This window comes from Jaculus jaculus, chromosome 15, assembly GCF_020740685.1.
Source record: "Jaculus jaculus isolate mJacJac1 chromosome 15, mJacJac1.mat.Y.cur, whole genome shotgun sequence".
Taxonomy (NCBI): domain Eukaryota; kingdom Metazoa; phylum Chordata; class Mammalia; order Rodentia; family Dipodidae; genus Jaculus; species Jaculus jaculus.
Genome location: NC_059116.1, coordinates 4,771,770 through 4,784,705, shown reverse-complemented (window position 1 = coordinate 4,784,705; position 12,936 = coordinate 4,771,770). Strand labels below are relative to the sequence as shown.

The 12,936-nt window shown below is 46.0% G+C and overlaps 1 protein-coding gene across 2 annotated transcripts in view; it reads left to right on the top strand.

Moving 5' to 3' along the window:
- Ccbe1 (collagen and calcium binding EGF domains 1) overlaps window positions 1–8,670 on the top strand; it is a 236,625-nt gene extending 227,955 nt beyond the window's left edge. For both annotated transcript variants that reach the window (XM_045134601.1, XM_004654783.2), the window contains 4 exons: window positions 2,575–2,714; window positions 2,812–2,847; window positions 4,102–4,137; window positions 6,142–8,670. In XM_045134601.1, coding sequence (XP_044990536.1) covers window positions 2,575–2,714; window positions 2,812–2,847; window positions 4,102–4,137; window positions 6,142–6,375 — 446 coding nt within the window. In that variant the 3' untranslated portion in view covers window positions 6,376–8,670. The remainder of the gene's footprint in view (window positions 1–2,574; window positions 2,715–2,811; window positions 2,848–4,101; window positions 4,138–6,141) is intronic.
- Window positions 8,671–12,936: the final 4,266 nt, after the last annotated feature.

The following is a 12,936-nucleotide window of genomic DNA, read 5'->3' as shown; positions in this document are numbered from 1 at the left end:
GGAAGCCATCGGCCGTCTGTTTTCTTAATAAACGACTTGCTAGCTTGCCTTCCGTCCAATTTCGCCCTCTGCTTTCTAACGTGGCTTGAGCTGTCCAGGGTCCTTGAGGAAGCTGCCTGAAGATACACGAGCTTTCGCAGCACGTGGAGAGTCTCCTCTTACCTCTAGCGTTGTGACGCCCTCCACGGTGGTTGCCACTAGGTGTCCCCATACACTCATGCTGGTGTCTGAATGCTTGTTCCCGGCTGGTGGCCACTTAGTAATTGCAGCTTTGCTGGAGGAGGTGTGATGTTGGGGGTCGGGTCTATGTGTGTTACAGCCAGCTTCCCGTTGCCAGTGTCCAGCACCCTCTCCTGCTGCTGTTGTCCTGTTGTTGGCCAGGAGGTGATGTCCAGCCTCTGCTCATGCCCCACTTTTCCCTGTCAGCATGGAGTTTACCCTTGAGTCTGTAAGCCAAAAGAAGCCCTTTCCTCCCACAGGCTACTCTTGGTCAGGGGCTCTGTGCCAGCAACGTGAGCCGACTGCAGCACCCTCCAGAGAGATGTGTTAGGGAAGCCAGAAAGCCAGCCTGGGTTCTCTTACCTTAAAAACCAAAGTTGAGTCGTAGGCCCATGAGGAATCACAGGCGACAGCAATAGCCCAGGACACTACGTGGGCCTGAAACCCACCTGAAGCGCCCCTTGCTTCAGTAGCAAGAGGACGAGGACGACTGCTGGGCTGTTGCCCTCCGACCACAGCTGGGCTCTCGGTATGCAAGCAGAAGCACCCACTCCCTGCGCCAAAGGCGCTTGGCAGACGCCGTCTCTGAAGTTCACGGGTTAGGTGAATACTCGGGGCTGATTTAGCTGTCCAGGGTCTTGTGTGCTTCCATATGAGTTTTAAGATGAGTTTTCTGTTCCTGTGAAGAATGGTACAGGGGATTTTGATTGGGGATCGGGGGTGCATTGAACCCATTGCTTGCTCTTCATAGAATGGCCATTTTCACAATATTAATTCTTCTGTTTCGGGAGCATGGGAGGTCTTCCCGTCTCGATTCACATCTTCCTCCACTTGCTTCTTTGGTGTTGTAAAGTTGTCATTGTAGGGGACTGCTGCTTCTTTAGTTAGATTTGTTCCAAGGCTTTTTGTTTTATCGAAAACTATGGTGGAAGTGACTGTGTCCCTGATTATTTTTCACAATATGTTTGTCCCATTGGTCTATAGGAAAACTACTGATTTTTTTAAGTTTTTTTTTTTTTTTTTTAATTTTTTTGATGTAGGGTCTCCCTGTAGCCCAGGCAGACCTGGAACTCACAATGTAGTCTCAGGCTGGCCTCCTACGTTTACCTCCCAAGTGCTGGGATTAAAGGCGTGGGCCACTATGCCTGGTATGTTGATTTTTGTATCCAGTGGAAAAAAAATTATAAGAATATATTTAATAACAATTATTGTCAATCAAACACACAAAAGTAGTCACACTGGAAGGCAGCAAGCAGGCAGCAGCCAGGTGAGAGGAAGGGAATTCCTTTCTCCCCGAGCTTCCTCATGTAAAGTCCTTCTGTGACAGGGGCTGCCACTCTGGGAAGGATTCACCCTGAGGGAAGGACTTCCTCCTTCAGATAATCCTTCCCCAGAAGCAACCTCAGAGACCCACCAAGAGGAAAGTCGGAGCATTCCTAAACAGATCAAGTTGACAACACAACTTAACCATCACAACAACCGTTCTAGGATTTTCAGTAACTCAGCTTTAAAGATAAGAGACTAAAGTTCAAAGAACTCAAGCCAATTGTCTAACTGCCAAATATAGGGCTGTCTGACACTAAACCTCTGCCTTTAAGTACTGTCCAGATGTGACAGCCATTAGGCACCGCTGTGATTGAAGGACATAAAGGCACAGGACAGCTATGGGCTGTGGAGGAGGACAGGAGCTGGTCTTCGGTTGAGTAAAGAGGTTGTGGACATAGGAATCTACTGCAGGAATGTTATCCAGCTTCTATCCTGAATAGATGGGTGATGGGTGCTCTGTGAAAAGAACAGGTAGAGGGGCTGGGAGATTGCTCAGTGGTTAAAGCACTTGCTTGAAAAGCCTATGGCCTCCGTCCAATTCCCCACTACCCATATAAAGCCACATTAACAAATTGACACCTGCATCTGGAGTTTGTTTGCATTGGCTAGAGGCCCTGGTACACCAATCCTTTCTCTCTCTCCCTCCCTGTTTTACTGCTCTCAAGTAAGTAAAAAAAAAAAGAAAAATTCTTTTAGTTTTTCAAGGTAGGATCTCAGTCTAGCTCAGGCTGACCTGGAATTCACCAAGTAGTCTCAGGGTAGCCTTGAACTCACAATGATCCTCCTACCTCTGCTTTCCAGGTGCTGGGATTAAAGGCATGTACCACCACACACAGCTTGTAAATAAAAGTTTTTGATGGAGAAACTTTCAGTTTTGTTGAGTTGAAATTTCCATGGGATACATACATGGTAGGGTCACAAGGCAGAGGGCAATTTCAAGAGGAACGGCTCACAGGGCTCCTGGGCTGGGTAGTCGTAGGTACCCTTCTCATGGGGTACAAGTGCTAATGAGGTATTCTTTGGTTTCAGGCTCACCAGGACCCAAGGGTAGCCCAGGTTTCCCTGGTATGCCAGGCCCTCCTGGACAGCCTGGTCCACGAGGCTCAATGGGGCCCATGGGACCATCTCCTGACCTGTCCCACATTAAGCAAGGCCGGAGGGGCCCTGTGGTCAGTATTTCTCTGAGATCTGCTGGGGAGAAAAGCATGCTCATTCTCTTGTCCCGTGTTGTTTCCTTCAGTGAAATCGAATGCTTATATATTGCAGGGCCCGCCAGGGGCACCCGGCAGACACGGCTCTAAGGTACGTCTCACAAATGTCTCATTTTCCCCACAATCCAGGCCCCCAGAGAAGCTCGGCAAACCCTTGTGCATGTAGTAGAACTGAGACACACATGCTCAGGCCAAACCTTCCAAACCTGAACCTGTATGATGCCTGCAAATCCTAAACTGTCGGAGCACTGACCTAACACTAAAAAAAAAAAAAAAACTATGGGCTGAAGAGACGGCTTAGTGGTTAAGGCACTTGCCTGCAAAGCCTAAGGACCCATGTTCTACTCTCCAGATCCCATGCAGGCCAGTTGCACGAGGTGATGCAAGCATGCAAGGTCACACGTATGCACAAGGTGGTGCATGTGTGTGAAGTTCAATTACAGTGGGTGGAGGCCCTGGCACGCCAAATTTTTTCCTTCTCTCTGTCTCTCACTTTGCTCTCTCTCATTAAAAAAAAAAAAAAAAAAAAAAAAAAAAAAAGGCCAGGTCTGTTGGGCTTGCCTCAAAAAAAAAAAATAGTGTGGATATTAGAATATTTCAAAAATTCAGATTTCAAACTTTAGGTCAGGGATATTCAGCTAGTAAAATTTTGGCCAGTATTCCAAAATCTGAAACATTTTAGAATTAGGAACACTTGTGATCCAAAGTATTTTGGATAAAGGACCCTCAGATTTCACTTTGAGTGGAAGTGATTTCTTCAAGGCATTGAACCAACCCCGAAAGCAAAAACGGCCGCCAACACCACTCCTAGGAAAAATGACCCCTGTTGATTTTAAATAAGCCTCTGTGTCATGGTAACCACGCTTGCTTTTCCCTCTAACCTGTGTGCTTCTGTTAGGATGGTTATCATTTCTGACTCCAGACACGTCACTCAGAGTTACCGTCCCTCACCCGCGCAGTGCCCCAGCAGGAGGTGACCTGTCACACTTCCAACACTTCCTCCTGCTTTAAGTGGGGGACAGTAGGTCCGTTCCCTGCAAGTGGGACCTGCCCTGCTGAGAGCTGCCTGCTACTGACCTCGTGTAGAAGCTGGTGTGTGTTACTTAGAAAGTTTCGCTGCCTAGAAATATAAGACTTCCTCTTACAGATCTGGATTGAAAATGTATCGCTTTAGGGGAGTTAGACAAGAGAGACACCACCCAAGTTCCACAAAGTGGTCCGATGAGTTCCCCTCCATCCTGAACCTGTGTCCCGTAGGCTGGTTATTAATGGTGTTGTCTAGCGAGAGCCTGTGGTGGTAACATCTGCGTCCTCCAGAATGCTCACGCCGGCCTTTCTGTTTCAGGGGGAGAGAGGAGCACCTGGGCCCAGAGGGTCTCCAGTAAGTCACCCCGCCTGACCTGCAGACACAGGATGTTCCCAGGGTCACAGCTCTGTCCATCTTCCTAGGGGAGCTCACCCTTCCCGCTGTCACTCAGGCTGTCTGAGTTCAGCTCTGCGGTCAGAAAGAAAGCTGTAGAGTATTGCATTGGAATTTGTCAAGTTTGTTTTCAAGTTGCTACTTTTTCTTTTCTTTCCTTTTGTGTGTGTGTGTGTGTGTGTGTGAAATATATGAAATATCTTCCCTTAAGCCTACTGTGCTAGGAGTCTGTTTCCAAATGTCATAAGAGCTGAAAGAACTAGGATGGTAATGGATATGATTGATGTAAATGCGAATGCTGGTCACGGTGGCACATGTCTTTGATCCCAGCACTTGAGAAGCACAGGTAAGGAGGATCTCTAGAAGTTCGAAGACAGACTGAGACTACATAGTGAATTCCAGGTCAGCCAGGGCTAGACTGAGACCATATCTTAAAAAAAAAAAAAAAAAAGAGGTTAAAAGAGAAACAGGTTAGAGCCAGGCGTGGTGGCACACACCTTTAATCCTAGCACTTAGAGGCAGTGATAGGAGGGTCTTCCAGGCCACCCTGAGACTACATAGTGAATTCCAGGTCAGCCTGGCCTGGAGCGAGACCCTACCTCAAAAAACAAAGAAAGAACTGAACCGCTCTTACACTGTCAGCAGCTCAGGTGACCACTCCCTCCAAGGGGAGTAGAAGGGCTCTTTTGGCCTTGAGAAAAAATGAGCTACATGCACATCCAGTGTCTGAGAGACGAAAACTGCATAGTAATATCCCGAAGTACAGAAACTGTTACGGAGGAGTCTGTATATGTTCTGAAGAAAGACCAAGAACTGGGGCCACACAGGCAGGAGATGCAGGTTTCCACATCAGCTCTGGAACCTGTACATGCCACCCAGCATCTCTGTGTTTGTTCCTCACCCGTACAGTGCCACAGTGGCATATGATGAGTCACACTTCCACTGTGAGGAGGTGGGGGTGAGGGCCACAGGACATCACACAATACCTAAGTGCCTTGCAAGGTCACTTGATGTAACAATGGCCATTTTGGGAGTTGGTAACAATTTTACCTTTAAGCTTCTAATAGGCCCAGAATATATTTACTGATGCTTTTTGTTAACCATGCCCCACCCTAGCAATTCATGAAAATTAAGACCTAGTAAACACTACATAATAATAAAGGGTGTTTAATAAATAGAACAATTAGGAAGCTTTTGCTTGGACCTCTCCTAGCCAATAATGAATGTGTATCTTCATAATACCACCCTTTCAGTTTCATTTAGCTTGCAGTTTTAGTCAGTCACATCTGAATTTTTTGTTGTTGTTTTTGTTTTTTCAAGTAGGGTCTTGCTGTAGCCCAGGCCGACCAGGAATTCACTATGTAGTCTCAGACTGGCTTTGAACCCACAGCGATCCTCCTACCTCTGCCTCCCGAGTGGTGGGATTAAAGGTGTGTGCCACCAGGTCTGGCATGAGTATTTTTGTATTAATGAATAACATATAATATTTTGGGCTTTTAGATATTTCAAGCCCTTTACATGTAATAAGTCATTTGAATGTCCACCTATGAACCCTATGGAAACCTGTGAAATTGGCACTATGATTGTCTCTATTATAGAGGTGGGGAGAGCTGAAACTAATGAAATAGGGTGATTTGCCCGTGGTCACACAGCTCACAAGAGACAGGTGGGGTTTGAACCCAACAAGAGCCACCCTCATAACCATTATGCCAACCTTCAGATTCCTTTGCAAAGACTCATTCCTCACCTGCCGGGCTTGAGGAGCCTGAGAATAGACTATGTCACCAGTGTTCATTTGTGGTGAGGGGGGTGAAGGGCTAACTCAAGGGCCCCAGGCTGAGGGCGTAATCCTCACATTGGCTCTAGTTGGTTGGCAGAGTTTTCAGAGCAAGCTGGGAGCTCCCCCGCGCCCGCAGTGCTATGGTGAGTCCACTGCAGATTCACGGCTCTCTTTCCCGCACGCAGGGTCCCCCGGGTTCCTTCGACTTCCTGCTCCTCATGCTGGCTGACATCCGCAACGACATCACCGAACTGCAGGAAAAGGTGTTCGGGCACCAGACTCACTCTTCAACGGAGGAATTCCCTCTACCTCAGGAATTTTCCAGCTACCCAGACAGCATGGACTTGGGCTCTGGAGATGAGTACCCACAGAGAACTGAGGCAAGAGACATGGGGGAACCCAGAAACTTGTATCCATAGTGCACCCCACATCATCACAGCAATGCAAGAGAAGCAAGCCTTCACCTACAGTTACATCTGGAGGAGGGAGGAGATCCACTGGGGACCCAAGGGATACATTTTTCTTATCTTTACTCTTTTTCTGCCTTTTCCATGTGTTTCTGACAAATCCTGATTTCCAAGTACCCCACTATACCTGCTAGAGACAGGTGGGGTGTGTGATGGATTGGCATACCGTTCATGGAGAGTTTTGGAAGGTTTACGTCGGCATTTTTCTGTAATGTCCTGTTGTTTCAGAAGCATCTGGGTTTCTGAGTTAAGTACTCCTAAAACTTCTCAAAATTGGGTAAAATACCAAAACAGGAACAGTGGCAAGGTAGCTCTCAGAAAATGTGAGGCTACTTCTGAGGAAGAAAAAAAAAAAGCATTCGTGTTCTAAATAGACTGTTCATCTTCTATCAAAACTAAGGTTGCGGTGGGAAGGATGACCTTGTAGAGTGACCTTGGCACATAATTCTTTTTCTTTATCTCCCTCATAGATTTCAAATATTCTTTTACCCACCTTGCCTCCTCTATTTAGTTATAGAAAGGAAAAAACTAAGGGGCTCAGACTGGGGGATATAAAGAAAAATTAGCCCTATATTTCCTGTCATAAAAGTTGCTGCAAATTATAGTTCAAATGCAACAATCCACAAATCAGACCAACCTGGTTAAGAACCTACTTGGGGGCTGGAGAGATGGCTCAGTGAGTAAAGCACTCACCGTGCAAGCGTGAGTCCCTGAGTTTGGATCCCCAGAACCCACGTAAAAGTGAGGCACTGTTGTGTAAACATTTGCAAGCCCAGTGTACCCCAGCAAGATGGAAGGCGGAGACAGAGACAGAAGAATCTCCCCTATGCTCAGGGCCAGCTAAGCTGGTGAATGCTGCGGAGAACAACTAGAGACCCTGACTTAAACAAGGTGGAGGGTGAGGAGCGACACCCAAAGTTGTCCTCTAAACATCACCACACACACACACACACACACACACACACACACTCACACACGGGCATGCACGTGCCATACTCACACACATGAATGCACACACATATACCTGAACACCAAAAAAGGAATAAAAGAAAGACAGGAAGGAGGACAGAAGGGAAGGAAGGATAGAAGGAAGGCATGGTCCTGCTTGACAAAGAACGGTTCTTTGTCTACAGCACTACACCTTCCTTTCCAAGGCCAGGAAGGGATGAAACACCCTAGTGCACATTTCAACACAGGGCTTCTGGTCACGGGGAGATGTGAAAGTTGCTTGGTAAAGGGAGTGGTCCTATCCCATAAACCACAGAGTATTTGTTTAATAAGATGACTAACCTTCAGGAAGGGATGTTAAATCCCTGGTGCCAACCAGGTGGCCAGAGGTGAGGTTAGGCTATGATCCAGGTGGCCCCGATGCATGATAAGCCTTGAGGCCATAAGGGGGCAGCAGAGGAATATTGGGCAGAGACCTCCCCGCCCAAAGGCAGGTAAATTTGTTCTCTTGTCTTTTGAAGTACATGTGTTGAGCCAGCCGAACTCACTGGCACACTGGGAATCATATACAATGGGTCTCTTGGATAGGGAAGTGCGGAGAAATGTCCTGGCTTGATAGATCGTCCCCTTCACTGTTCCATTTTCTCATTGATTTTCCTTAATCTAGTCCAAATGCCACATTTTGGGGGCGAAGGGCTCTCTTGATTTTCTTGCCCTCAGCAAGGTGGGAAGGAGTGGAGATCAGGACAAATTTCTCAACTTCTCATGGAGTCCTGTTTTCTCAGAGCACCTCTTGGTCCAGGAAAAATGTAGATGCCTGGCTAAGTATGAGAAGCAAGCATCCTTCCTATTATATTGGGGGCCTCTTGCTTTCTGGGGAACAACTAGCAGGTTTTTTCCTTGGGCCTACAGCATAGCATCTTATCTGCTCAGGTGAACTTCGCCCTCTCTAGATCTGCACAAGACATCTCACTCACAGGACCACCCACCTCAGAGGCTCCTGTTTCCCATCCTGCCATGTCCCCTTATATCTCTGAGATGTTTCTGGTTGGTTTTGCCCATCTTCTTCAATTAACTCAACTATTTACCTCTATACCTCTCTACTGGGACAGCTCATTAGAGTAAACCACTGCTGCTGGGTGTGCCTGACAGTTTTCAGCCTGCTTGCTAGCTGATGCCAGTCCATCCATCCATCCATCTTTCCCCTTCCCTTCTCATTCCTTTCTTCCTTCTCTTCCCTCCCTTCACTCTTTCCCCTTTCTTTTTTCTCCTTCTCTTCTTCCTTCCTTTTCTTCTTCCTCCCTTATTTTGCCTTCTCTTCCCTTGTTTACCCTTCCTTTCTCTCTTCCTTCCTTTCCTTTCTATCCTCCACCTCCCTTCTTTTTCCACCTGCTATCCTCTGACTTTCCCTTACTTCACTTCCTATCTTCTCCTTCCTTCTCTCCCATTCTCCTTTCCTTCTTTCCCTCCCTCCCTCTCTGTCTTTCTCACTTTCTTCCCATCCTGCTAGAAAGACAGAAGTCAGGCACACTATTTCTTACTCATGCCAAATCCCCAATGGCCGTGAAGACAGCCCTGTTTGCACAGCTTGACTTCTGCCACCCCCAAGGCTTGGTCAGTCTCACCAGGATCTGACCATCATCACAGCCACAGGTCCCTGCAATGATGGATGTGGCCACTTCCAGGTCCCACCTGGAGTCTATTTAATGCCTGTCTGCCTGTGGAAAACAGTATTTAAAGCAGGTGGATGGATGAGTGCTCAGAAGAAAGCTACTCACAGGCTCTGTGAGTGATGATTAGATCCATCTTTTATGAGAAATTTTATAACATCTGCTTTTTCTTGACAGAACTGTGTTTAGAAATACGATCTTTATTGTCAAATGATGATAAAATGCAAGGAAACTGCACATTTGGCTAGATCCCAGAATAATATACTCAAAGAATGAACTGAAAGTCATAATATCTGAGATTCATGGGCTATTCCAGATGATTATATCTAGAAAACATGTAATAGCCTATTTATTATAGTCTCAGTCGCTGGAGCAGGTCAACTCAAATAATCACCAACCCTCAAATCTTCCAGACTTGGAGTGCTAAAGGACTAAATATGTACCATGTCCAAATTATATTTCTCAAAGACAAGACATCATAAGGCATTATTTCATGTGTATCTTTTAGTTATGGATATAAAAACCAAAGCTTTCCTGTCTAAACAGACTCCTCAAAAATCTCCTGGAGAAGCCCGTGGCGTGGGTAATGATTTTCATAGATTTACTAAGTCATTTCCTGTTTCATGGGGGAATGCTTTATACACTTCACTCAAAACTTTCGTAGACTTATGGACTTCCACTTTTTGTTTACAACTCCATAGTAGGCCTAAGTTATAAATCACCTGTTTTGTAACAGCCCATCGAATATAATGTACAGGCAGCATGCACTTTAGTTCAGGAAATCTACTGTCCCTTTCCAGTCCCAGAGGGAAAAGTTATCATCTTTCCTGTGCCATAAAGGAGTGGGAAGCCAAGCATGTTTGTAATACCAAGAGGACCAGGAGTTCAAGGTCAACCTTGGCTACTTAGCAAGTTCAAGGCTACATGAGACCTTGTCTCAAAAACATACAGCAAAAATGAAAAGTACTTGGAGCAGGATGCTGCCATTTCTCACTTCCTTTGTGAACCTCCAAACCCTGCTGCAGAGTTGCACAAAATCATTTCAATGGTGTACCATCAGGTGCGACCACAGCCCAACAGGTAAAGAATAGGTAGAAGAAAGGATTATTATCCCAGCAAAGACCAGGTTGGAGGAGGGTACCCTGAGTGGTCTCATTCTTTTCCAAGGTTCTGAACCACCTTGGTCTTGGGGTTGACACTCATAGGCAACTCATGGGGACAGACCTCCATAATGCGGCATCAGATTCACTTTGGGTTTCAACCATCCTATTTTGGGTGTCCCTCCCCTCCCCCCTCACATGCCAGTTGCCTCACAAAGACAGCCTCAGAAGCCCCATTCTGCAAAATTTTCTTCCAGGCAACCTTCCTGAAAGGGAAAGTTATGTGCAGTAACCCGAGCCAAACAATTAGAGACTAGAGCAGGCTAACGTTATTAATCATGAGTTCAGGGAATTAGATGAAATGGTCCTGGCGCACTCAGCATGTATGCTTCATAACAGATCAAGAGATGATTTTCCATTTGGAAAAAACAACAAGAACTGTAATTGTTAAGACATAAAACCACTGGCTCTCCACAGCCCTCCTACAAATGGTACCTCTGTAGAGCAATCATAGAAAAGAAACCTTTTACTGCACATCCCTCTGAGATATGGGTATATTTTGTCAGAAGCATGTCCCCTGAGGAATTCATGGGTTTGGTTTTATTTCCTGGGACTTGTCATATATTTCAGTAGTTCCGTTCATTATTTATATCAGGTCATGTAACAGTCAAGTTAATATTTCAATAGTTTTGAATACAATGCTATGAAGAACTTTTGTATGGTTGTATATGCCTAGTAATAAAGTTATTTTTCTTATGTGGTTCTACTGTGTTTTGTCCTGACACCCAGTCCTATAAAAGGAGTCATCCTCTGACCAGCTGATAACAAAATTCCTAACCAAACAACATTGCTCCCCATGTGAGGGCCACAGTTCATCATAGCGGGGAAGGCACGTGAGGTGGCGGGTCACACTGTGTCTGCAGGTACTGTGGATTCTCACTTGGCTTCCTTCTTTCTCTCTTTTCCTTCTTTCTGGGACTCTGATGAGTGGGATGGTGCCACACATATTTTGAGTAGATCTTTCCTGTTAATTAAATGGCTCTGGAAATGCCCTCACATAGATGCCCAAAGGTATGTGTCCTGGATAATTCCAAATCCAGTCAAGTTGACAATGAAAATGAACCCTCACATAGAGGATGATGGACGGGGAGAGGGCTGAACATTTTAATCTAAATAAAGCTCTGGAAGCCCAGGCACCCCTGAGTCTGGGGGTCAGAGACCCCTTTCTCAGCTGTCTGGTTGTCTGGATCCCCAGGATGGGAAGCCAGTGGCATAGAAACTCACAAAGGGAGTCTGAGCGGGTCCCTCTCACCCCACTCCCCAGTGCTACTGTTCTCAGAGGGACTCAGTTTTGTCTGCTTTAGATTAGAACTGGTGCATAAGACTTCCACTGGGGGATGAAGAAAAGGCTGACTGCATTAACAAAGAAGGCAGAATGGCACGAAGAAAACCCCGTGAGCTGATAACGTCCTCTTTGGAAGCGTAGCAAATGGGAACCTTTTTCTGGTTTCCTAGACTGTGAGGGAGGTTAGCTATATGATGAAAAGGGTGAAGGTTGTTTTTAAGAAATTATAACCATCCTGATCAGAGTGACTTTAGCCCATGACACATTTCACTTTCCTATAGCTAGTTTCCATTAAAGTCCTGTTGTTAGCTGGGTTCTATGCTGTGCGCTACAGGTCCAATGTGGACCATGAAAAGGTCTCGGACCCCATTCTCCCGAGAGATTCAGTTCTTGAAACAGACAGGGATCTGTACAGATGAAACAATTCATAAATATGCAATTATAAGCTGCAATCGGCACAATGGAGGGAGAGTGCTGGGTGCTATAGGAAAAACCCTCAGCTCCCCTCTTCCCCGCAACACACACTACCAACAAACACACGTGTATCAATCCAGGTTCACCAAAGAAACAGTACGGAGAGAGAGGGTGTGTGTGTGATCTATATTAATTAAGAACTTGGCTCATGGAACTCTAGATGCCAGCAAACAGCAAATCACCAGGGTAGGGCAGTTCACTAGAGACCCAGGGAAGAGCTGGCATGGCAGTTCAAGGCTAAAGACAGTCATTTTCCTGGCAGAATGGCTTCTTGCTTGCGAAGGTGGGTCATATTCTGTTATGGTCTTGGGCTGCTTAGATGAGGGGAAGGCATTGTAGTCTACTCACTGTGGATTCTCACTTGGCATTTCCAGAACAGTATTTCTAAAACCATGTTCCTCTAAAGATCTGGTTACTATAGCCTAACCCAGTTGATGAATAAAACCGTCACCATATGGATGTTTAAAAAGAAGGTATGGGGGGGGGGTACTGGAGAGATGACTCAGCAGTTAAGGCGTTTGCCTACAAAGCCAAAGAACCCAGGTTCAATTCCCCAGGACCCATGTTAGTCAGATGCATAAGGGGGCGCATGCATCTGGAGTTCATTTGCAGTGGCTAGAGGCCCTGACGTGCCCATTTTTTCTCTCTCTCTCTTTCCCTCTCTTGCTCTCTCAAATAAAATTAAAGAAATAAAACTTAAAGAAAAGAAAGTATGGGAACCAGGCTTGGTGGCATATTTTTGTAATCCCAGTACTTCTAAGACTGAGGCAGGAAGATCAAGAGTTCAAGATCAAATCAGTCTGCATAGTGAGACTAATTTTTTTTTCCCCAAGGTAGGGTTTCACTCTAGCCCAAACCTGGAATTCACTAAGTAATCCCAGGGTGCCCTCAAACTCATGGTGATCCTCCTACCTCTGCCTCCCAAGTGCTGAATTTAAAGGTGTACGCCACCACACCTGGCTGAGACTAATTTTTT